We start from the raw sequence: 21,629 nt of genomic DNA on the forward strand, positions 1-21,629 counted from the left end.
TGAATATTTTTTTCATCGTCATATGTATTACGTTTTCGGGGTTTCCGGCGCCCTGGGCTGTCATGATAACTATTACAATTATACCCAACAATCATCTCCCACCCTGCTTCATAGCCTTGGTCATGGCTAATCGTTGGCTAAAAGGGCTCAAACTTCGCTCTCGAGCATTCTCGTGATGGCGGCCTCCGTGGCTGTCTTTCTTTCCATCAAATCCTCCGCGTGGTGCTGGTCTCTCACGATTATGCCGAGTATCGGACGGACCAGGCCTCTCACCATATCTTCCTCTGGGCCCCGGCGACCTTGAACCTTGAGCACGCTGGCCTTTGTATCCATCAGGACTGCGTGACCCTGACGAGTCCCTTCTGGACTGCTTCGTAGACGTAGTTTCTCGACCTGTAGGTAGAGGATCGCGAGATCGATAGCGATTGCGGCGATCATAATCTTCTGGAGAACGATCATCGCCAGACATAGATTGCCTGCGCTTAGACTCAACACGGGGGCTTCGGCTGCGATCCGAGCTAAAACTTCGACTTCGGCTTCGAATGTCACCTCGGCCTCGTGAGTTGTCAGAATGAGAACTTCTTCCTCGTGCACGAACTGATCCAGCTCCATCTCTACCAGGCGACGGAGACCTCGAGGCACCAGTAGAAATAGTAGACACAGAATGGGAAGAAACAGATCTATGCCGCTTTACAGTTGACTTGATCAGCTCATCATCTCTCTCCTCGCGCTCGCGCTTGCGTGCGCGTTCAGCGTCTACCTTGGCCAGCTCTGCATCGGCAACACCTTCCCTAGAACAACATTAGCAAAAGCAAATCATTAATCACGGTTCAACGTACTTCTTTTCCAGAGGGTTCAGGGTCTCATTTGTGAGCTTGGGCACAAGCTTGGGGTTTCGCAACTGCTGAGATCGTGATGGGCGCGACACATACGGACGCTCCTGAGCCGTTGCTTTACATTCATAAGAGTAGTGACGTTCTAAAAAAGTCAGTATAGGCGCGACTGGGGAAAATGGAAAACATATCTCTTTTTAGGCATTTCTGACACTGGACATTGGCAGGTGTTGACCGCGATGGACCGCCACGACCTCTGTAATTAAACATCGGAAACTGAAGGAGCCTATCAGTTCAAGCTCAATTCTGATTTATCCGTGACAATAATGTGAAGATATAGAGACTATTTGGTTCGAGCTGATGGTTGAGTAGAGTTTGGTTAAGATTATCGTGAGAATCTCTTGATAATACCTGCAGGTAAGTATCTTAGTACTAAGTCTCGATTCAAGAGTTACAGCATGATTCTTGGCTTTCGTCTGCTCACGTGACCGTTGGATAACCTACAGGAATGCGTACCGCGTCTGATATCCAACCTACTGCTGCTTTCCACTCTGGCTGGCTAATGTGTTTGGGCCTGTGTATTTCAATCTACCTTAGTAGATATAGGCTATGAAGAAAGATGCTGAAATTCTGAGGTTGAAACATGTGGGTAGACACGTATGGTCGAGTTGTGACGAGTTAAATGTTGATGTTTAGGTACGGAGATGCATAACCTTTCCATGTTCATGTATAAAACCTCACAACTGTCTTGAAACAACAATACCGTTTATTAATGCGTTGAATATGTTTAAAACGATTAATATAGACAAAGGGTAGGCAGGTAGTAACAATCCAATATCGGCTGTGTTTGAATACTTCAAAGGAAAGGAAAGGAAAGGGGAAGATGATGTATAGACTAGATTTGGTTATATTCTATATGTACTTTACTGGCTATGTAGATATCCTGTAGCAGCTCGAGTTGAGATTGAGATTGACCCTACGAATGAATGAATGTATTACCATGTTTCAACAACTTAATGGTAGAAATGGTAGAAAACGGGGACGGGGTGCTGCACAGTGCTGCGCTGCATCTGAAAATGGCTGTGGCTGGATCATCAAATCAACAATAGGTACAGATCATCGTAAGAAATTCTTCCATGTCACAGACTGCTTTAGCCACCTTTTTTGTCTTGTGTTTTTGGAATTGTTTTTCTCTGTACAAACAATTTAGACAATCAGCAATGATGTTTCGCTACATGATACGCAAAAGCATACATCTAGATACCTGACGTCTTCTATTGAATTCCATTTGTGCAAGTACCTTCCTTTACGTCCAACGGCCTTCAATTTGAGTCCCTACCCATACCTCTTTCGCTTCGAGGTGACCGCCCGGGCCGTTTTTTTCTTCATGATCTTCTTGGTTTTGGGTACCTAGGTCAAGGCGCCTGCAATTTTAGTGGCTCTGGCGACTCCTCCCACTGTGCCCTGCCGTGCCGCTCGCTCCACTGGGCCCAAGTAAAGTATCGGACAGTACCTAATGGAAGTGAAGTGGTAACCCAGGGCAGGCGGGTAGGTAAAGTGATGGTGCACGTCCTTGTGACAACCTCCTCCTGGTTCCCCTCCAAAACCTTGACTAACCAACTACATCCAATTGATCCCGCCCATCAGCAACATTACATCGCATCGCCTTGCTCTTTGCCTTGCTGAGCTGAGCTGTGCGCCTTGGGGCCGTCTTTTCGTCAAGAATCAGTTGCTGTTGTTTCCTCTTATCTTTCACCTTCCAAACACACTCCTAACCTCTCCGATTTGGGCGTTTCCTGAAGTTCATTCTCAACTTCCACCCCCGATCTCGACCCCGTCTCACTTCGACCAAAAAAAAAAAAAGAGGCCGCCTCTCTGTGTTGGAGATTGGGTAGCAACAGGACCTTGTACAATTCGATCAGAATCATCTGGTGAACAATGTATCTTACGACACGACGATGAGCACCGAGACTCCGTTTTCCTTCTGCCGGTCCGCTTCCATCGAATTCGCTTCTTGATTTTGCTCGATACTGTCCTTTCTGTTCCCGCCATCACAGCTACAGCCTCAGCCGCAGCCTCAATTCCAACTTGAAGCTGTAGCCTTATACCGTACTGGTCAACCGTCGCCCTCATCTTCTTGTCTCAAACATCATTAAAATACCCACCGCTTACGGTATTGTATTGGCTCTGTAGCCTTAATCGGAATCCATCATGGCTCCTGCTCAGGTGTCTCCTGACCTTCCTAAACCCTCGTTCGCCAAGGTAAAATTTACCCCGTATTCATCCCCTCTATAAGTGGTTCTTTGTCGAAGGAACCATGTTAATTTATCGACTGGCGCTAACTCATGTTGTTTGACAGGTCGCTGCCTCTGTTTCCAAGGATTCTGCATCACCTGCAAATCGACAGATAGCCACTCCGTCTGAAGAAGTATCCATGAGCTCGAAAACACCTATGTCCACGGGCCCTGTGATTGCGAATGGGCGATCTAGCAAAGCACCGGCTATAAACACACCTTCGCTGAAACTTGGAACCATTGCCAGTCCGGCCGAGCACAGAAGCGGTGTAGACGGCTTTGCAGGATCCCTGAACGATTTGAGCCTCCGAGAGAAAACACCTAGTCTCGTCGTCAATGGCAGCGGACCTTTGGCGCCCGAACGACCTGCGGTTATCGTTGGTAGAGATAGCGGGTCTGACGATTCTCAGAGAGCTGATTCAAGCTCCGAACTCGGCACCAAGCCTCCCAGTCTGGATGGAAAGAGCATCACATCAGGCACAACATTCGCGCTTGACGAGAAGGAATCACTGAGACCTGACGATAGTGCGAGTGTCAAAGCCGCTGCTGAAGACGATGATGCTTTCTCTATTCGGGGTTCACTTGTTGCTGGCTCTCGCATCGGGTCTGAGGTAGCTGCTCGCGCCCGCGGCATTCCCCTGGGCGATATTCCAGAGCGCAGGTTACCACAGCAAGTTCCAGGTGTTGCAGTCCAAGGAGTCCTAACTCCGCAAAGTTCTTCGTCCGAACAACCCGCCGGCGCCCCTCTAGGCGCAGCTGGTTCCTCAGATGCGCTCGGTGTCATTTATAGGCAGGCACCAGATGAAAAGCTTCTTGAGGCCATGGCATCGCCCAAAGACAGGCTTTTTCTTCTCAGATTGGAGAAACAAGTCATTGATTTTGTTCAGGACTCCAAGTATGTCTGTCTGCTTCGTTAGTCATCGTTTATACTGACTATTTCTTAGGGAACCGTATATGGACCTCCCGCCGTCCAACTCATTCTGTAGGATGCTCACACACAAGCTGGCTGATTACTACCACATGACACACTCCTTCGAGCCTCATGTAGGATCTGTACGCATTTTCAGGACACCTTTTTGTCGGGTCCCTACCTCGCTGGCACTCATCAACCCGAGTCCTAGTGCACCGAGCAGCAGCACACCTCCTCCTGCCGTTCTGCCCAAGAAGATCATGCGACGTGGCCAAGATAGTGAGGGCGGCCCAAGCGCAAGTCCCTCTAAACCAGCCTCTGAGAATGGTAGCGATGCCAAGGATAAACCTGCAGCCAACCAGAAGTATGTTTATCTTCACAAACTGCTGTCAACTCGCCGTACTGACCATCACAAGGTTGACCAGAGAGGAGCGAGAGGAGCTTTACAAGCTAGCTCGAGAGCGCATTTTCGGTAGCTCAGAGGAGAATGTCGCAGGTATGTGATTCCAAGACCCTAGCCTCGAAAGCTATCTGACTAGGATTGTAGAAGATGGCGATAACGGAATTTCGAGAGCCAGTTCGGTATCAGCGAAGGATAAATCAAATGCTGGAAAGAGAGGCAAACCTGGCAAGCAGCGACGTGATGATTCCGATAGTTTTGATTCGCGACACCATTACACTCCATACTGGGGACCTCAGCAGCAGACTTGGGTGCCTCAACCACAGTATATGCCACCTCCGAACCCTCAATATGGTGCTCAAGCGCCACCAGGCGCAGCATATCAGGGTCAGATGGGCCCAGTCTATACTCAACAAGGCCCTGGCTATCCCGCAATGCCTGGAATGCCTGGAATGCCTCCAAACCAGCCATATCCTCAGTACTCTGTGCCTCCGGTATGTTTCATGCAATGGAGTCTATTGACCATCACTGACTTGCAATTCTAGTTACCCCCTCAAGCCAGCCAGCAACGATACCCAACTGGTGGAAGTCCTATGACAAACTATGGTGCTCCAATACCCCCAGCAGGACCGCAGCAATCGGCATGGCAACCAGGCTTTGCCCCTCCTGCCCAATTACAGCAAAGAGGAGGAACCCCGACTGGCCCTCAAGGGCATATGGGTATTCCTTACGCTTTTGGACAGCTCCCAGCAAACATTAATCCTCATGACCCTAAGAGCCAACACCCAATCCCTGGGAGCTACAACCGCAACCACGCTTTCAACCCCAAGACACAGTCGTTTGTGCCTGGTAGTGGAATGGCTCCCGTCCCGCCGCCCCAGCCACCATTCACCGCCCCTGGATCGCATCACGGTAGCCCTCAGGTTGGATCACCACACCTAGCTTACCCTGGCGCGTACCAACAGCCGATACCTCAGCCTTATGGGGGCGGATACGGTATGGCGAGGCAGGGGTCCAGCAGTTCTATGCCTGCGTATCACTCTCCTCGTGTTGCTCATGTCGCGCCACCTGTGATGCCACAAAATCCCCAACACATGGTTCCTCAAGCTCACCCTCATCACCCCTCAGCATACAATATCCCCAACCGACCTAACATCCCACAAGGGCCTAGCCAACCTTACTCGCATCTGCCAACATACGGCAACCCGGCAACTTTACCCCAGAAGCCGGATACTGGAATTTAACGTTAAAAAAAAAGGGGGGGATGGGGGGGAAAGCATGATATGGTGTTCACAGATTGGGAGACCCATTAAGGCGTACACGGCATGTTTAACATCTTGGCGTTATCGGTGGATAGGATGGACGACATGAATTTGTAGGCCACGGCCCAATTTACTAGACGAGTTCAATACCACTTTGACATAATTCTTCTTGGTAGGTGTAGATTAAGTCAGGGGATGGGAGAGAAAAAAGGAGATAGTTTATGACGATTGAATTCAATTCTATGGCCGGGAGTGCCGGAATTTTCATGCCTACCACAACGCCATGTTTTTATTGAAACAATAACCCATGCTTCATCTCACATGCATGCCAGGGGGAATATCCTAGACTTTCTTGTCGGGACGTGACCTTCTTGTAACCTGGACTCCAATATCTAGTTCTCAGCTCATATTTTCATTGTACTTCCTTACTCAGTGGGCTCGCGAGGTTCCCTGGGCTCACGAGGCTCACGGGGCTCACGCTGTTGACCACCACCTCGGCCGCCGCCTCGTCCACCACGCTTGCCTCCCTGTCGGCCACCCTTCTCCTCTGACTTGCCCTCGCCCTCCTTCTCGCCGCCGGACAAGTTGGCTGTTGCCAATCGCTGAGACAGATCGATCTGGGTGCGGATAGTGTTGGCCAAGTAGCTGACCATGAGGACGTCCTGAATGTGGTTGTTGAAGTCGTGCTCGATTTGTGAGGGGTCGACCTTGGGAGCCAAGGACAGAGCGTTGAGAAGGTATTGGCCGACAATGTTGTTAGGCTCCTCATCTTCGTCAAGAACACCGTTGATCCACTCGCTTGCTCGGTCAAGAAGGCCAATAGTCTGCTCGATAGATCGTCCCAGGCCCTCGATATCGGAGACGAGAGGGGCTGTTCGGGACTCGGAATCCTTTGCGCTGGCGATGGCCTCGAGAGCGCTTCGGTCGGCATCACCGTAGAGAATCTTGTGAGGGACTTGGATGAAGAGGCAGCTGTCGGCAGCACGCTCGGCGTTGACAGCAACGGGGGCGCTAATGTAGCATCGAGACTGAATATCCTCGCCAGGCTCGGTAGAGATGGTCATGTGAATGGCGGGGTGGGGGAAAGTGCCGGTGTCAGGGCTGCCGAAGAAGTTCTGGATGAGGGCGCTGAAGCTGTTGAGCTCGTGAGAGGTGGTGTACCATCCGAGGAGGGACTCGCCGCGGTTGGCCTTGAGAGTCAAAGCAAGCATGTTCTTCTGGTACTCGACATCGACCTCGACCTGGTCCTCCTCCTCAGTGTGGGGGATGGCAAAGCATGAGCGAACCTCGACTTCGGTGCCATCTTCAGATCGGGTGCCAACAAGAGCGCCGATGACTCGGGTGGACTGGGTATCTCGGATGTCTCGTCGGACGGCGTGGTCGAGGATGGAAAGGACAGCCTATAGGGAAAAAGAGAAAAAAATGTTAGTCGGAAAAGTTTCTTTGATGAGGCCTTCAAATATCAAAACACCACGACAGTCGAGGTGAGAGGGGTCTCGCAGTCGAACCGTACCTGAGGCTGGATGTTGACAGTGAGCGGGGCAAGGTTAGTCTGGAGGCCGACGGTATTGGGCGCCAAAGGCCTCGCCAGGTGGATGAAGCTCTCAGAAGCAGCAGCGGCCATACTGGGCAACTTGGAGCTGAATATATTAGGAGAAGATGTAGATGATGTATGCGGAGAAATGGGTGAGGCCGGGCCGGGTCTTCTGATCTTTCTCGCGAAGCCGTTCTAAATTTCGCCGATTTTGAAGAATTGCAGGTTTGGCGGGACGGCTGGGGTTGTGCGCGCTAAGATTAGAGAGATAAGACTGCATTATGTGGCGTACTGGTGATATACCCCACCATACTGTGGCTTCTCTACGCAAGGCTGAAGGTAGCCTTATAACTTTTTTTTTTACAACTTTGTTTGACGGCGAGAACCATTTTGAAACAACCAATACCACAGACTCATTGGGGATTTGCTATACGCTATATCTCTCTATTCGAATCGAAGCAATGCCGCCACGTGGAAGAGGAGGGAATTTCAGAGGTCGAGGCGGTCGTGGTAGGGGAAGAGGTGGTCGAGGAGGCAAAGCGACAAGCCGATTTGGACCTAATCGACGATTTGACGGCGCTCGACTTGCAGAAAACGATGGGTAAGTTTAAATACAGAAGCATCTGATTATGCGATGCGAGCAGTTTGTTGACGATGTATTTTTTCCAGATCAGAAAGCTCTGGATCAGAATCAGAATCTGCGCCTGAAGACACAGTGATGGAAGACATCGAGCCCGAGTCCGAGGATGATGACGAACAGACAGCATCTTCAAAACCATACATGGCTTTATTACAAAGTTTTAATGAAGACAAAAGCGCCCCCAGTTCTAAGAGACGAAAGTTGGATCATAAGGAACCGACTCAACCTCAATCTGACCAAGATTCCTCTTCCGACGACGAAGGCGAAGAAGGCCAAGACGAAGAAGAAAAGGACATTGACCGTGCTGAAGATGAACACGAGGACCAAGTTGAGGAGCAAGTCGACGACGATGACGATTCGGAGGATGAGGAGAACCCAACCGATCCATTTGATGTGCACTTCGCGCACCCCGACGACGACATTGTTGCAAAGAGAGTCAAGTCAGTACAAGAAGGAAATTGGGCAACAACGCGAGCGCTATTACAAACCTTGAGAGCGACCGTCATGTACCCAGCCTCTGATGCGGGATCTGAAGTACCGAAACCTATTGCTGGGCTCGATGGATTGCAGCTTAAGCAGAAGCTCAAGGAGACTTCTTCTCGCAAAATTGGCGAGTTCAATACTGTTCAGCGCAATCTGAGCCCGCTTCTTTTTAACTATAACGATGTTTTATTCTGTGACCGTACAGTAAAGAACTCGGACTCTCTGCGAGAATTGACGTGCCTTCATGCGCTCAACCACGTCTTCAAGTGAGCTTCCACACCCATGCTTCAGCTATTGAGAACTACCTGCTAACCAGAAATAAGGACTCGGGACCGCGTAATCAAGAACAACTACAAGCTAGCCAAGGAAGGTCAAGACACCGATTTGGAACTTCGAGACCAAGGCTTCACTCGACCAAAGGTTCTATTCCTCCTGCCCACACGCAACTCTTGTCTTCGCATGGTCAACATGATCCGTGATTTGTGTGAGCCAGATCAGCAGGAAAACCGCAAGCGATTTGACGACGGATACCTGGATAAGGAGGCCAGGTTTGGTGCAGACAGACCGGCCGACTTTAAGGACCTCTTTGAAGGAAGCGATGATGACATGTTCCGTCTTGGAATGAAGTTTACTCGCAAGACGATCAAGTACTTTTCCCAATTCTACAACTCAGACATCCTCTTCGCCAGTCCTCTAGGCCTACGAATGGCCATTGGTTCCGAGGAGGATAAAAAGCTTGACTTTGACTTCCTAAGCTCAATCGAGATGGTTGTTGTAGATCAGGCTGATGCTCTTCTCATGCAAAATTGGGAACATGTTGAGTTTATTTTTGAGCACATGAACATACAGCCTAAGGACGCTCATGGCTGCGACTTCAGCCGCGTGCGAAACTGGTATCTGGAAGACTGGGCAAAGTTCTTCAGGCAAACAATCATTTTGTCTGCCTTTAACACTCCCGAGCTGTCCGAATTGCTTCGGTTACATTGTCACAACTGGGCTGGAAAGGTTCGGCTGCAACCCGAGTACCCTGGCACGCTATCACAACTCGGGGTCAAGGCAAAGCAGACTTTTTCACGATTCCAGTCCAAGTCGGTTGACAAAGATCCTGATGCTAGATTCGAGTATTTCACTTCTGCTATTATCCCTTCGCTTGCCAAGCGAGCAAAGGATGCCACAGGTACTCTTATCTTCGTCCCCTCATATCTCGACTTTGTCCGCGTGCGCAACTACTTTGCGACATCAAGTGCTGTGGAGAACGTCACCTTTGGTGCGATCTCCGAGTACACAGATGTCCCAGAAGCATCTCGGGCGCGCTCACATTTCCTCAGCGGTCGTCACCGGGTGCTACTCTACACAGAGCGAGCACACCACTTCCGACGCTACCAATTCCGTGGTGTGCAGCGGGCCATCTTCTACGGGCTACCCGACAACCCCATCTTCTATACTGAGATTGCAGGCGGATATTTGAGCAAGACTGAGCAGGATCTAAGACTCGAGCCTGGTCAAGGAACCGCAAAGGTCGTGTTTTCCAAGTACGATGTGATGAAGTTGGAGCGAATCGTGGGCTCCAAGAGAGTTGGCAAGATGATCCAGGATCGCGGCGATACCTTTGAATTTCTTTAGATGCGTCTTACTTCAGGAGTATATCGGTAAAGTTGGTATATAGCTTGAGCAAAAGGTTCAAGATTTAATTCAAAAATCAAAAGATTAGATGAAAGTCATGTCATGATATAGTAATTGATACAGTTTTTGTGCAGAGCTTCGCCCTCCTCATAATATGGTACACCTCGTTTCAGTGACGAGTTCTTTTATTGCGACGTCTTCTTCACTGAATCTGGGACGATCCCTGCGGCCATCTCCTTTGCTCTCGCAGCATTCTGATCGGCCGTCTGTTCAGCCTCGACTTCAGCCAGACTGCTCTCGTCCTTTTGTGGTACGGTCTCATCATTAGCCTTGAGAACCATAAACCTTCGCACCATCTCTTCAAAGGGTTCCTCGCCACGGAACTGGGTGACCTTCTTGATGTTCGTCCTTGTGACGGGTGTGTGGTCCATTCCGAGCATACGGTCACGAGCAACGGTCTTGGCTGTCATCATGAAGCGCGAGTCCTTGGGGCCGTCGACGAATTCGAGGATGGCGCTCTCACCCTGATCGTAGGTGTTCTTGGACTCGGTGCGGACAACACGAGTGTAGCCGCCCTCTCGGTCCAAATACCGTGTTCTTAGCTCGCCCAGTAGCTTGGGTAGAAGTGTGTGTGGTGTCTGCAAGTAACTGTTAACGTAATGGTCTTGCTCAATTGTTGATTTGACGTACGTATAGGATACCCTGTGCTGATCTTCGGGCAGGTTCATTGTCCCTCTTGGCCAATGTGATGAGCTTCTCCGCCATGCGCTGGGCTTCCTTCGCCTTGGCGTAGGTTGTGTGTATTTGTTCGTGTTGGACGAGTTGAGTTACGAGACCGCGCAGCAGTGCCATACGGGCTGCTGAGTTGCGGCTCAGATGCCGATATTTGACGGTACCACCAGCCATTATGTCAGGGTTTTAGAATATCGTATCAATTGAGGGAGCGATATAGAGGTTTCGAAGGTGGCAGTCGGTTTGAGAAGGGCGGTTATGCTTGTATTTCCTGTCGTTATCGTGCACGTGGGCGGCTCCGATCCGCAAGTCTGCTGTATTGATCGGACAATTTTTGGTGGAGGGAAATTTTTGGCTGGAGTTTTCGGAGCCGGCTTGTCTTGTCTGCCGAGAGAGCCTCTGCGCTCCGTCAACCCACCACCAACAGAACCTCTTCAACAGCTTCCTAAAGGGAAAACGATACGCGATACCGGGGCAATTGAGCTCGCGCACGCTATGATACGTTGTATTTAAGCTTCAATCGACCGTCACTCTCAATTTGGTCGTGTCCCCAGACGTCAAGAACCCGGCAAATTACCGCATCGATATCGGCCTACTGGACAAAGCTCGAACAGCATTAAATCATGGGCTTTACCACCGGCTTCGTACGCAACTCTACGAGCAAAAAGAATGCAATTGCTTGAATTGACGTGCTAACTGGTTTGCCAGACCGGCGGTGTCACGCTCACCCTCTCCCTTGCCTATCTCTCAGTGCTCGCTCACCAGCGCACTCGTGAGCAACAAGGCTCAGCGCTTCGCGCCCAAGCTCTCGCTCTCCAGGGCTTGATCGACCCTCTGCCACCGCTGCCACCGCCTACGCGGTCCGAAGTCGCAGCAGCCCAAAGGGCTAAGACTGTTGAGATCGCCAAGGACCGATGGAACACTGAAGTCGAGAACGCAGCACGATGGGTGCAGCACACCGATTGGGTCCAAGTACGTGAAGGTCTTGAGGAGACTGCATCACGACTCTGGGCTCGAGCCGTCGGCGCTAGCCCTTCAGAAGTTGCCGACCAGGCTGGACAAAAAGCAAAGGATGCTGAGCGACGAGCAAAGCCTTTCGTGAAGGAAGAGGCTGCCAAGCTTGGTGACGCCAGTGGAAAGGTCGCAGCGGCGGCCAAGAGCGCTTACAAAAAGGCAAAGGCCGAGACCAAGGAGTTTGCCAGCGTTATTCTGGATCACAGCAAGGATAAGGAGAATGTCGATATTGCTCAAGAGGATGGAACTCTTTCCGCACTGACCCCTGTGGAGCGAGCTCTCCAACAACGATTTAACAAGCCCGAGGACAAGGTGAACAAGACAGTGGAGGATGCACTGAGCGAGAGATACAAGCCTATGGACTCTAGGGATAACACACAACTGAGGGGGGTCTAAGGGTATCTAACAAAAAAGGATTGGATGATTGGCGATGCGTGAATGGAAAGATGTGAGTTATTTGCTGTACACTGCTACTGTACCACTAGTTCTTTGAGCCACTCAAATAGAAATCAAGCTTGGGAATGTTTGATATGATCAACTGAGCTGTTGTTGGAAGTGAGTTCGCATGATGATTAGGGTTAATAATCACTCCCGAAAAGGAGTACATATACAGTGGTTTGAGTCTGCCATGGAATTGTTTTTCTTCGCTATCTCCCATACTCCGAATTATAGTATACCTCTATATACTAAACAAACGCCAGTATTAGACAGTAATGACCACCATGTCTGGCGAAGGCTCACAGGCGAGGAGCAGCAGGCACCATAAAAGCGAGCATAGCAAGAGTCGAGATGGCAAAAGCCATCACAGCAAAAGCCATCATAGCAAGAGTCATGGCAGCAAGAGTCATGGCAGCAGAAGTAGGAGGAGCCGTCATAGTTATAATGACCCATATCGTCATCAAAAACCACCTTCGTTCCTTATGTTTCTATGCTGCGCTGATTCTTGGCCTAGCCCTAGAAAGAGATCCAGTGGGCAGTCGAGATCGCACGGGCACAAGCACAAGCATAAGCATAGGAGTTCAAAGAGGAGTTCTCATGGAGTGACTGAATCACGGGTGGGACAATGGGTTGAGGCAGTGCCAACTGATGCACCACCAGTAGACGAGGCACCGGCTGGAGAGTCACCAGCTGGAGAATCACAATCACCAGTTGGAGACTCATCAGCTGAAGAACCGCCAACTCAGCCTGCAGAAGAAAGGTCACCATCGCCTGCAAAGTCAGCTTCAACTAAATCTCATTAAAGGAATAGATTTTTTTATTCAAGCGGACAGTGCCTGTATTTAGATAGACTAGGCAAATAAATGAGCAATGAGTCTCGCACCCGCTGAAGGTATCCATGGATGTGTAGTAATGTGGACTTACACCTCCAACACGTATAACTGCCTGATAGATTTAAACTAAGGCGGTTTGAATGCTTCAGCAGACTAGCTGCCAATATATTGATGCACAAGTTTCACTGCGGCATTGAAAGTGGCTGCCTGAACTATCTACGTGCAGCTTGCATTCCTTCCCATGAAGATACCGGTTTCGCTTTATCATTATTCACCCCTAGGGTATCCGGCAAGTAGAAAAAGGACTAGAATCTTACTCGACCGTTGGTGTTCTTCAAAATGGCAAAAGTTCTGGCTCAGTCTATGCACTTTCCTAGCAAACTACATCTACACGCTTCGCCACATCAACCATCATAAGACTACAACAATCCCTGTCACGGTGGTATGCTTCACGAATACGTATAACTAGTAGCTAGGGTTGCTCCCTGAGGATGTACTCATTCATATTGAAGATCTTACGCAGTCAGATTCAAGACTTCCAAATAGCGGCTGTAGCTCAACTCTCAGCCACATCCGCACAAGATCGCTTTGCAGGGAATCATGATATACAACTGCTCGATAAGAGCTGTGATCGTAAGGATAAAACAGAAAGTGAACGGGCAGAACTGGACTAGGGCAATTTCCTCTATTTCGAGAACGATGCCGTAACTATTACATGCAACAGTCCTCTGTCACCCCGCCATGGAAATTGGACATTTCAGTATTCTCGGAGCCAAGATGGTTAGTCCAGTGCTGCGCCAAAGGATATCGATATTCTTGTCACTCACGGACCGACTTTTAAACATTTCGATCTAATGAGACATAGCTGCGCCTATTTGTTGAATCAATCATGTCGCATACGCCCTTCTCTACATGTCTTTGGGCATATACATGAGGGATATGGCCAGGAATGTGTGGTCTTTGGTAAATTGCAAGTATCATATAAACAGACTTGATGAGAAGGCGGGGTGTTGAATCTGCGGTCGAAGGAAATGCTAGTCTCGCTTTGCAGGGCTGAGAGTGGGAAAGTGGTGGGTTCACAACTTGTCAATGCTTCAATTAGTAGTGGGAGGTTTACGGGATGACGAGAGAAGGCAACCTGTGGTTGTACTTGTGTGGCGTGTAATTTTTCTCATTCAGGCATGTTCTCATGGTTAGCCCTGTCTTTTGGGTGAGCCTGCAGGTAAATATTGACTTTAGAATATCCCGTGTCCCAATTGAGGTATCGAGTCCTCTACTGTCCCCAGAGTGTTTCGCCACCAAAATGTTCAAGGTTGAAACATGGCGGCCAGGAGGTCGAGTCGATTCACCATGTCTTTCATGTGCCGTCATGCGAATACGCCGGAAAGTCAATCAAATTCTAATGGTAAATGAGCAAAGGACGGGATATAAACAATTCCGAGGAAATGCAAAGTCTAAATGGAAGGCCTTAACTTGGTCGATCAAGTCCTTACCAGCTTCTCCGGAGACATTACCCCCCACTTGATCCCCGTCTTCCGGGTCGGGGGACCGGTAGTGGCCGGATGAGTGATGGAAGGCGAACGAGTAACTAATTAGCAAAGCCGGGGCCGTTATTGGCTTGCGGGGTTGACAGTCTTCCGAGGCTTCTAGCCAATGTCTCACAAGCCAATTGGAAAGAAAAGTGAGAACTAGTTTCAGGGGTTCTTTACGAAAAATACCATCAAGTCTATTATTGTGTTCAGTACCTTGAGATTTGTTTATTCCGAGGTTCTTTGAGGGTGGCTTAGACCTGGTTCGATGGATGCGATTGCGAGACCGGTAGTTAGTCGCCGGCGTAGGTGCAGTCAGTTACGGATACGACTAAGACTGTTGAGGAAATTTTCCAGTGGCGAGCGAAAGCGATTGGCAGTTTCGATGGAGTCGGTTGGCGATTGGGCTTCTAGGATTGGTTCAGCCACGGACTCTCCGAACATGACCGATTATGCCGTCTGCACATGAGCGGAAAGGAAGTCGCTGACGGGCTCGGGTAGAATATAGCGGCATTCTCATTGGCAATTGCAATTCCTACAATCGATCAAACACTAAATATTTATCATCTTCTATCCTCCCATTCTTATTCTCCCATTTTCTCTTTCTTCATTCTTCTTCCCCCATCTCGTCCGATACCCCCGGAATTCCCTTGTTTGGTTGTGTTTTTGTCTTGTTTCATCTTCCTCGTCCAAAACACTCGCCATTCATCCGACTCATCCCGCTATCGCAAGGGCCCCCCCCAGTTGAGTTTTTGGCCACCTTAACACCCGCCATATTCGTCGCGCTTTGAAACCTCCGCTCCTCGACTTTTCAAAACAAACATTTACACCTTCGAAACGACTGTAAACACTTCTACCATCATGTCTTTCTCTAGCCTTGTTCAAGACTTGAGCCTTCGCGACGCCAATGGTGCTCGCCGCCCTCAGATTTCCGGTCCCCGCTCCTCCGCTTCCACTCTTGACGACAGAGCTTCACACGTCTCGAGGGCCATGTCCTACGCCAGTACCGCTGCCACCAGCGTCAGCATCTCTGGCGACATTTCGAGTCAGCTCCATGGTGGATACTTCCACCCTCTGGCCCGCTCATGGCAGGCTGAGCGTCAGCTCACCAAGGTATGCGATACAATTGAACATGGAAGTCAATGCCTCTGACAATATGGATCTAGTCTATGCTTATCTACCCCCTCTTTGTTACCGACGGTGAGGGCGATATGATCCTCGTCCCTTCTCTTCCTGGTCAGCACCAGCTCAGCTGCGACAAGCTGATCCCTTTCCTCGAGCCTCTCGTCCACAAGGGTCTCCGCTCCGTCATGCTCTTTGGTGTTCCAATGCAAGCTGGCACCAAGGATGCTCTTGGCACTGCCGCCGACGACCCTGAAGGTCCCGTTATCCGAGCCATTCAAATCATCCGCCGCCGATTCCCACAACTTTTCATTTGCTGTGACGTCTGTCTCTGCGAGTATACCTCGCACGGCCACTGCGGTATCCTCCGCGATGACGGCAGTCTCAACAACCAGCTGTCCGTTGACCGCATCTCCGATGTTGCCATTGCTTACGCCAAGGCCGGTGCCCAATGTGTTGCTCCTTCAGATATGAACGATGGCCGTATTCGCGCTATCAAGCTGAAGCTGATTGAAGAGGGAATAGCCCACAAGACCGTTCTCATGTCATACTCTGCCAAGTTTTCTGGCTGTCTGTACGGTCCCTTCCGAGATGCTGCTGGCTCAGCACCTTCATTTGGTGACCGCAAGTGCTACCAGCTTCCTCCTGGTGGCCGCGGTCTTGCTCGACGTGCTATTGTTCGAGATATCAACGAGGGAGCTGACATCATTATGGTGAAGCCTGCTAGCCAGTACCTCGACATTATCAGTGACGCTAAGGATTTGGGCAAGGATTTACCAGTGGCTGCATACCAGGTCAGCGGCGAGTACGCCATGATCCACGCCGGAGCCAAGGCTGGCGTATTTGACCTAAAGGCAATGGCTTTTGAGTCGACAGAGGGTATCCTTCGGGCTGGTGCTACCATCGTAGTCAGCTACTTCACCCCTGACTTCCTTGACTGGCTTGAGAACTAAACATGATGAGGATCACGTATAAAATGGTTGATATTAGAGGCGTTTTGGGTGTTTAGGTCAAAAGGGGCGTTTCTATATAGCCAACAAGCAAGGCACTTGGTTACGTTTATTCATTTAATGGAAAACATTACACATATAATTCATAACGTAGCTTGTTGAACATGACGGGAGTTCTGAAGGGAGAAAAGCAAGCACTGCGAGCATACTCAACTCAATGGCAATTACACACCGATTGATACAGCGATTTTGACGAGTGCAAACAATTATAATAGAAATAGGCCAAATACCAAAGTGATCCCTTACTTATTACGGCAGGACGAACAAGAGCTTTGAGTAGCAACTTGGCGAATCACCCACCACAAGACCGTCCAGGAGTTATCACAAGAAATATGCTGTACACTTCCGGGCAATGCGTATTCTGAAGGTGATCTCGGACGGTCAGATCATTTCGAATCGATTCTTCTTGATGCACGGTTCACGATCTTGTGGATTGTGGTCGAAGTTGGACAAATGCAAGGCCTCGGCGACGATGAGAAGAGTACATGTGTAAGTAAACCACCACATACAAGATACAGTACATGTGCATGTGAAGTTCACTAAATGTGAAAACGCGGTGAATACGCGAGTCACACAACATGGGGCTGGGCCTTTTATATCATAGGATGGCATAGTGTACTTATTGTACTGAAGCACCCACTAGCTATGTATAGAAACACTGTATGTGATTCAACCCACCTGAAAACTTGGGGCTTTGTTTATGTAGTGTTGTCAGCTATGGACTTTTGACGCGCCGTGTTATCATGCATCTATCTATGTGGATATGACCGTGCTCCTGAGAGATCTTTGAAGATGTGGTTAAAAAAAAACACAGATGAGAAGATGGACTAAGCTTGCTAGGTCGTTGTTTCGTGTTGATGAAGCCATCGATAGATCGGAGTTCGGATGACGAACCAACAGAAATGCCAAGTCTTGTTCAACTACCGTATGCGAATATGTATTTCAAGGTTTGTTGAGGGCTTTGGATTAAGTTTCGATCCAACATGGCTCAACATGCGGCTTGTATGAACAGACATGATTTGTAGGCAGCTGAGGACGGCATCTAGGGCATTTACTCTGCTGAGTTACGCTGAGGCGGGAGTTTTGTCGAGTTTGTAACGCCGGGAATACTACCTTAAAAGTCTTGCCGAGTAGCCGTGTTCTACAATGCATATGACACCCGTAGCATTGCGATGGGCGCCCGAGATGTAATATTCAGGGTGATGCTCCCGTCGCGTGTAACTGAAGCTGTTTCCCAATGGCGGCGTCGTAAAGATGATGGTAGCCGCTTAGCCGGTCTAAAATGTGATCGACCGACCTGAAGCTGTGATACTGTACAGTACTGTATGGGGGTGAATCACCTCCATTGGATACTATGTACATGCTTGGAGAGCCTGAGTGCTCTGTACGCGCGTTTTCAAGCTATTATCCTAGCATTGGTACGCTTGGTTTGGGAATAATTGGGCCTGGTGGCATCGATTCGAGGCAACTTGGACTGTGGGGGGTGGGTCAGTGTGTGAAAATCGACGTCAGGAGAAGATGTAGGTGTATGTATGAGAGTGTCATTGATTTTGGACGAGTACAGATGGCTTTTTTCAAGATGGCAGGCAGTGGTTGGTAATAGAGATGAGATAATAAAGAAAGACAATGACGATGCTGCTATTGTTGTTGAAAGTTCATATAAAGTAAGTACCTACGTAGTTGAATGGAAATAACCAAATAACTACTAATACACAAACCAACAGATCTGTCGTGGACAGGGGTAAGCACCTTAGCTTCTCTTGGCCAAGGCTTGTTTCTTGTTCTCCCCCCTGGTACCTGAGACCCCTGTTTTAAGTTGGTTAGAGTGTTAGGATTGGATACACAAAACAAGGCATGTCTTTTTTTTTTTTTGGCGCGCTTTGACTACTAGATAGGTAGTTAACTACTATGTAGGTATATGTAGGTATTTATAGCAGGTTAAGCAAGTCGCCTCTATTACAATTCATGCTTGGCGCTTAGCTTTGATTTCTTGAGCCCCTTCATGGATTATCCAGAGTAGATAGAAGTTTGTGATCCATTTTGTTCAATGCTTGTGTAAAAGTCGGTTATCTGCATGATCATCATCTCAAGCTTTGCCAAGTGACGACTACTTTCGTATTTTTGATAACAAAAGCTGCAGATCGCTATTCATTATCCTAGCCTAATCAACTATACTACAACCAAATTGACAAAGATCGGTAGGCGAGTGGGTAACAGTGGTGTTCGTATATGCCTGAAATGGGGCGTCTTGGAGCAAAGCAAAGCAAAGCAAAGCAAAGCAAGCCATCGGGTGCATTGAAACGCAGCACGTCTCCGTTGATTGCCGTTTTAACTTATGAGACGGCGTGGGTTTATAGGTCGCTTACGCCATGCCCCCATTCATGCTACTACAAAGATACCTGTACAATACAGTAGGTATCTTTGTTGAATGTAGGTAGGTAATCGGAAGCCCGTCGGCACCTCTTCCATGGCAGTGGCCAACACTGACACTGTATAACCTTTGGTTACCTGTCAATCATATGTATAATGGAGCTTCTCTCCCTTTCCCTGCTTCTCAGGATCTACGTTTGTGTTTCCCAAGTATCAAAAGCAGCAGATATTCCCTGGTGGTTATCTCTCTTGGCACCTCGGCGTTTCTCTTCATTTCTGTATTCTCTTCTCCCAAGACAATATCTCGACAACGGTCCCTTGGCTCGCCTCCAATATTCTGCTTTGCACAATTCTTGATTGTTTTCTTTTGTTTGGTCTGTGTATTGAATACCTGACAAAATTGTGACGATTGCTGCCTTCCTTTTGTTTCCTGTCTTCCTTTTGGTCTGCTCCTTCCCCAATTTCTCCCATTGAGCTCCTTCCTCTGCACCGACCTACCAGGCGGACTCACTCTTGCCAATCTCTCTTTTTTCTCTCACGACGCCTTCATTGGCCTCGTCTCCCACAGCAATGAGTCGTCGTTCACCAAGCATATACTCCTTCTCTGAAGAAGAGAAGATGGGCTTGCTAGACAACAGATCCGTCTCCGACGCTGACAGCGACAGCGGTAGAGATGAACAAGATCATCGACCTCACTATGACAAATGGGCCGGTCCCATTCTTGCTCCTGTCGACTACATTCGTTCAACTCCTTGGAGGGTTTGTCTCATTCGTTTCGCCTGGTTCTTCGTTCCTAGCTATCTTCAGGGACGACATGCCCGGGATCAAATTCGACCTGCCAAGCTCGCTCCTACTGCCTACCTCGACGGCATGAGAGGCGTCGCCGCCTTGGTTGTCTTGTTCTGTCATTTCTTCTACCAAGCCTTCATCATTGCCAAAGGCTGGGGCTGCGATGATGCCCACTACAACATTCTGAAGTTGCCAATCCTTCGGCTTTGGTATCAAGGACCTCCAGCTGTCTGTCTCTTCTTCGTCATCTCTGGATACGCCCTCTCCTATCGACCCCTCAAGCTTATCCGGAGTCACAACACCCAAGACTTTTCGACAACCATGAGTTCCCTAGTGTTTCGTCGAGGTGTTCGTCTCTATCTACCAACTGCCATCTCAACCTTGATGATAGTTTCCTTCATTCGCCTAGGTGTTTACGAAAAAACTCGAGAATTTGCCATGGACACCACTTACATGAGAAATGTCAGAGAGCCTCACCCACCGCGACTTGCAACCAACTATGCTCAATTCGCAGACTGGGCCAAGGACATGTTCAAGTTCGTCCATGTCTTCAGCTGGAAGACACACGGTGGAAGTACCAGTAAGTCGAATGCCTCATACATATGAACGTAACTAACGATTCATAAAGATTACGACCAGCACCTATGGACTATCCCCGTCGAGTTCCGATGCTCTTTGTACCTATTCCTAACTTTGGTGGCCACTGCTCGCCTCCGCACCCAGTACCGATTGATCACTGTCTTCAGTATCATGCTATTCACCTACCGAAACTCGCGTTGGGAGCTCCTTATGTTCCTGTGTGGCATGGTGCTCGCTGAGATTGATCTTATTCGAGGCGCTCACGTCTCATCTCCTGCCCTGCCAATGGAAGAGAAGACCTCGCCTGCTCGTCCTCAATGGTATCAGCGGATCTTCTGGGCAGTTGTCAGCATTGTGGGCCTTTACCTTATGAGCCAACCCGACCAGGGCGGCGAGAGAACACCGGGGTGGGTTTACCTCACGTCATTGATTCCTAAGTGGTGGGACGCCGAGAAGTATCGATACTGGCAATGCGCGGGTGCTGTCGTGTTCGTCCTCGCAGTGAGCCGTTCGGCTAACTGGCAACGCGTATTCAACTCAGCTTTCGTGCAATACTTGGGGAAAATCTCCTACGCCCTCTACCTTATGCATGGACCTATCATTCACGCATTCGGATATCATTTCGAGAAATGGGCTTACAGCGTGACGGGCATCGAAGGACCCCGATTCACTGCAGGCTTTATCTTGAGTTCATTCTTGGTGATCCCGACTGTCTTCTGGTGGGCTGATATCTTTTGGCGGGCTGTCGACATTCCCACGGTCAAGTTCGCCAAGTGGTGGGAGAACAAGCTCATAGCCAAGGCGGATTAAATCCATCGGACGAAACAAGTTTATCATGTTATTTGGCGTTCTCGGGTTGAGTCTTTCAGGGAGGTTGTTCATCGCAACCAAGTCCCATTGCATGGCGTTCAGGCGGTTGATTTTCATCATACAGATGGCGACACAGTTAGATGAAGTAGAGATTCCATCTTGTTCCTGGGAGACTGAGAGGTTTTCGAATCTTGTATGGCCAGTATTCTAGCTTCATGCTGAGTTACAAAACATGCAAATTATAGGAAGAACTGTTATGTTATGCTGGAGTTTAATTTGTGGTTGCAGCTATAGCTACCGGGTCGAGCTTGACAGTGGTGGACATTCAAATTGTAGCCAATAGTACCGAGAAGAGTGCACAAACCAATCGCATCTTTTTTGTCTAGCATCCATCTGTATACCTCTATGTGATACCATGAACTCC

The 21,629-nt window shown here is 49.1% G+C and overlaps 8 protein-coding genes across 8 annotated transcripts; 5 read left to right on the plus strand and 3 right to left on the minus strand.

The window, feature by feature from the left end:
- Window positions 1-91: 91 nt before the first annotated feature.
- FPOAC1_003157 (uncharacterized protein) lies at window positions 92-1,835 on the minus strand (the record flags this gene model as incomplete). The annotated part of the gene is made up of 5 exons (XM_044847728.1): window positions 92-791; window positions 840-978; window positions 1,178-1,244; window positions 1,338-1,388; window positions 1,833-1,835. The coding sequence occupies 5 exons, from the start codon at window positions 1,833-1,835 to the stop codon at window positions 92-94; spliced, it is 960 nt and encodes a 319-aa protein (XP_044713644.1).
- A 1,209-nt stretch (window positions 1,836-3,044) lies between these two features.
- Window positions 3,045-5,681, plus strand: FPOAC1_003158 (uncharacterized protein; the record flags this gene model as incomplete). Its single annotated transcript, XM_044847729.1, has 6 exons — window positions 3,045-3,095; window positions 3,193-4,022; window positions 4,072-4,401; window positions 4,454-4,533; window positions 4,585-4,931; window positions 4,983-5,681. The coding sequence occupies 6 exons, from the start codon at window positions 3,045-3,047 to the stop codon at window positions 5,679-5,681; spliced, it is 2,337 nt and encodes a 778-aa protein (XP_044713645.1).
- A 443-nt stretch (window positions 5,682-6,124) lies between these two features.
- FPOAC1_003159 (uncharacterized protein) lies at window positions 6,125-7,323 on the minus strand (the record flags this gene model as incomplete). Its single annotated transcript, XM_044847730.1, has 2 exons — window positions 6,125-7,099; window positions 7,213-7,323. 2 exons carry the CDS (start codon window positions 7,321-7,323, stop codon window positions 6,125-6,127), a joined length of 1,086 nt encoding a protein of 361 aa, XP_044713646.1.
- A 371-nt stretch (window positions 7,324-7,694) lies between these two features.
- Window positions 7,695-9,979, plus strand: UTP25 (rRNA-binding ribosome biosynthesis protein utp25; the record flags this gene model as incomplete). Its single annotated transcript, XM_044847731.1, has 3 exons — window positions 7,695-7,834; window positions 7,903-8,622; window positions 8,680-9,979. The coding sequence occupies 3 exons, from the start codon at window positions 7,695-7,697 to the stop codon at window positions 9,977-9,979; spliced, it is 2,160 nt and encodes a 719-aa protein (XP_044713647.1).
- Window positions 9,980-10,164: 185 nt separating this feature from the next.
- FPOAC1_003161 (uncharacterized protein) lies at window positions 10,165-10,885 on the minus strand (the record flags this gene model as incomplete). The annotated part of the gene is made up of 2 exons (XM_044847732.1): window positions 10,165-10,617; window positions 10,670-10,885. The coding sequence occupies 2 exons, from the start codon at window positions 10,883-10,885 to the stop codon at window positions 10,165-10,167; spliced, it is 669 nt and encodes a 222-aa protein (XP_044713648.1).
- Window positions 10,886-11,334: 449 nt separating this feature from the next.
- Window positions 11,335-12,121, plus strand: FPOAC1_003162 (uncharacterized protein; the record flags this gene model as incomplete). Its single annotated transcript, XM_044847733.1, has 2 exons — window positions 11,335-11,355; window positions 11,420-12,121. The coding sequence occupies 2 exons, from the start codon at window positions 11,335-11,337 to the stop codon at window positions 12,119-12,121; spliced, it is 723 nt and encodes a 240-aa protein (XP_044713649.1).
- A 3,265-nt stretch (window positions 12,122-15,386) lies between these two features.
- Window positions 15,387-16,600, plus strand: HEM2 (Aminolevulinate dehydratase; the record flags this gene model as incomplete). The annotated part of the gene is made up of 2 exons (XM_044847734.1): window positions 15,387-15,638; window positions 15,692-16,600. The coding sequence occupies 2 exons, from the start codon at window positions 15,387-15,389 to the stop codon at window positions 16,598-16,600; spliced, it is 1,161 nt and encodes a 386-aa protein (XP_044713650.1).
- A 2,997-nt stretch (window positions 16,601-19,597) lies between these two features.
- FPOAC1_003164 (uncharacterized protein) lies at window positions 19,598-21,205 on the plus strand (the record flags this gene model as incomplete). The annotated part of the gene is made up of 2 exons (XM_044847735.1): window positions 19,598-20,396; window positions 20,445-21,205. 2 exons carry the CDS (start codon window positions 19,598-19,600, stop codon window positions 21,203-21,205), a joined length of 1,560 nt encoding a protein of 519 aa, XP_044713651.1.
- Between the last annotated feature and the right edge of the window lie 424 nt (window positions 21,206-21,629).

Source organism: Fusarium poae, chromosome 1 (genome assembly GCF_019609905.1).
Source record: "Fusarium poae strain DAOMC 252244 chromosome 1, whole genome shotgun sequence".
In the NCBI taxonomy this organism is placed as follows: Eukaryota; Fungi; Ascomycota; class Sordariomycetes; order Hypocreales; family Nectriaceae; genus Fusarium; species Fusarium poae.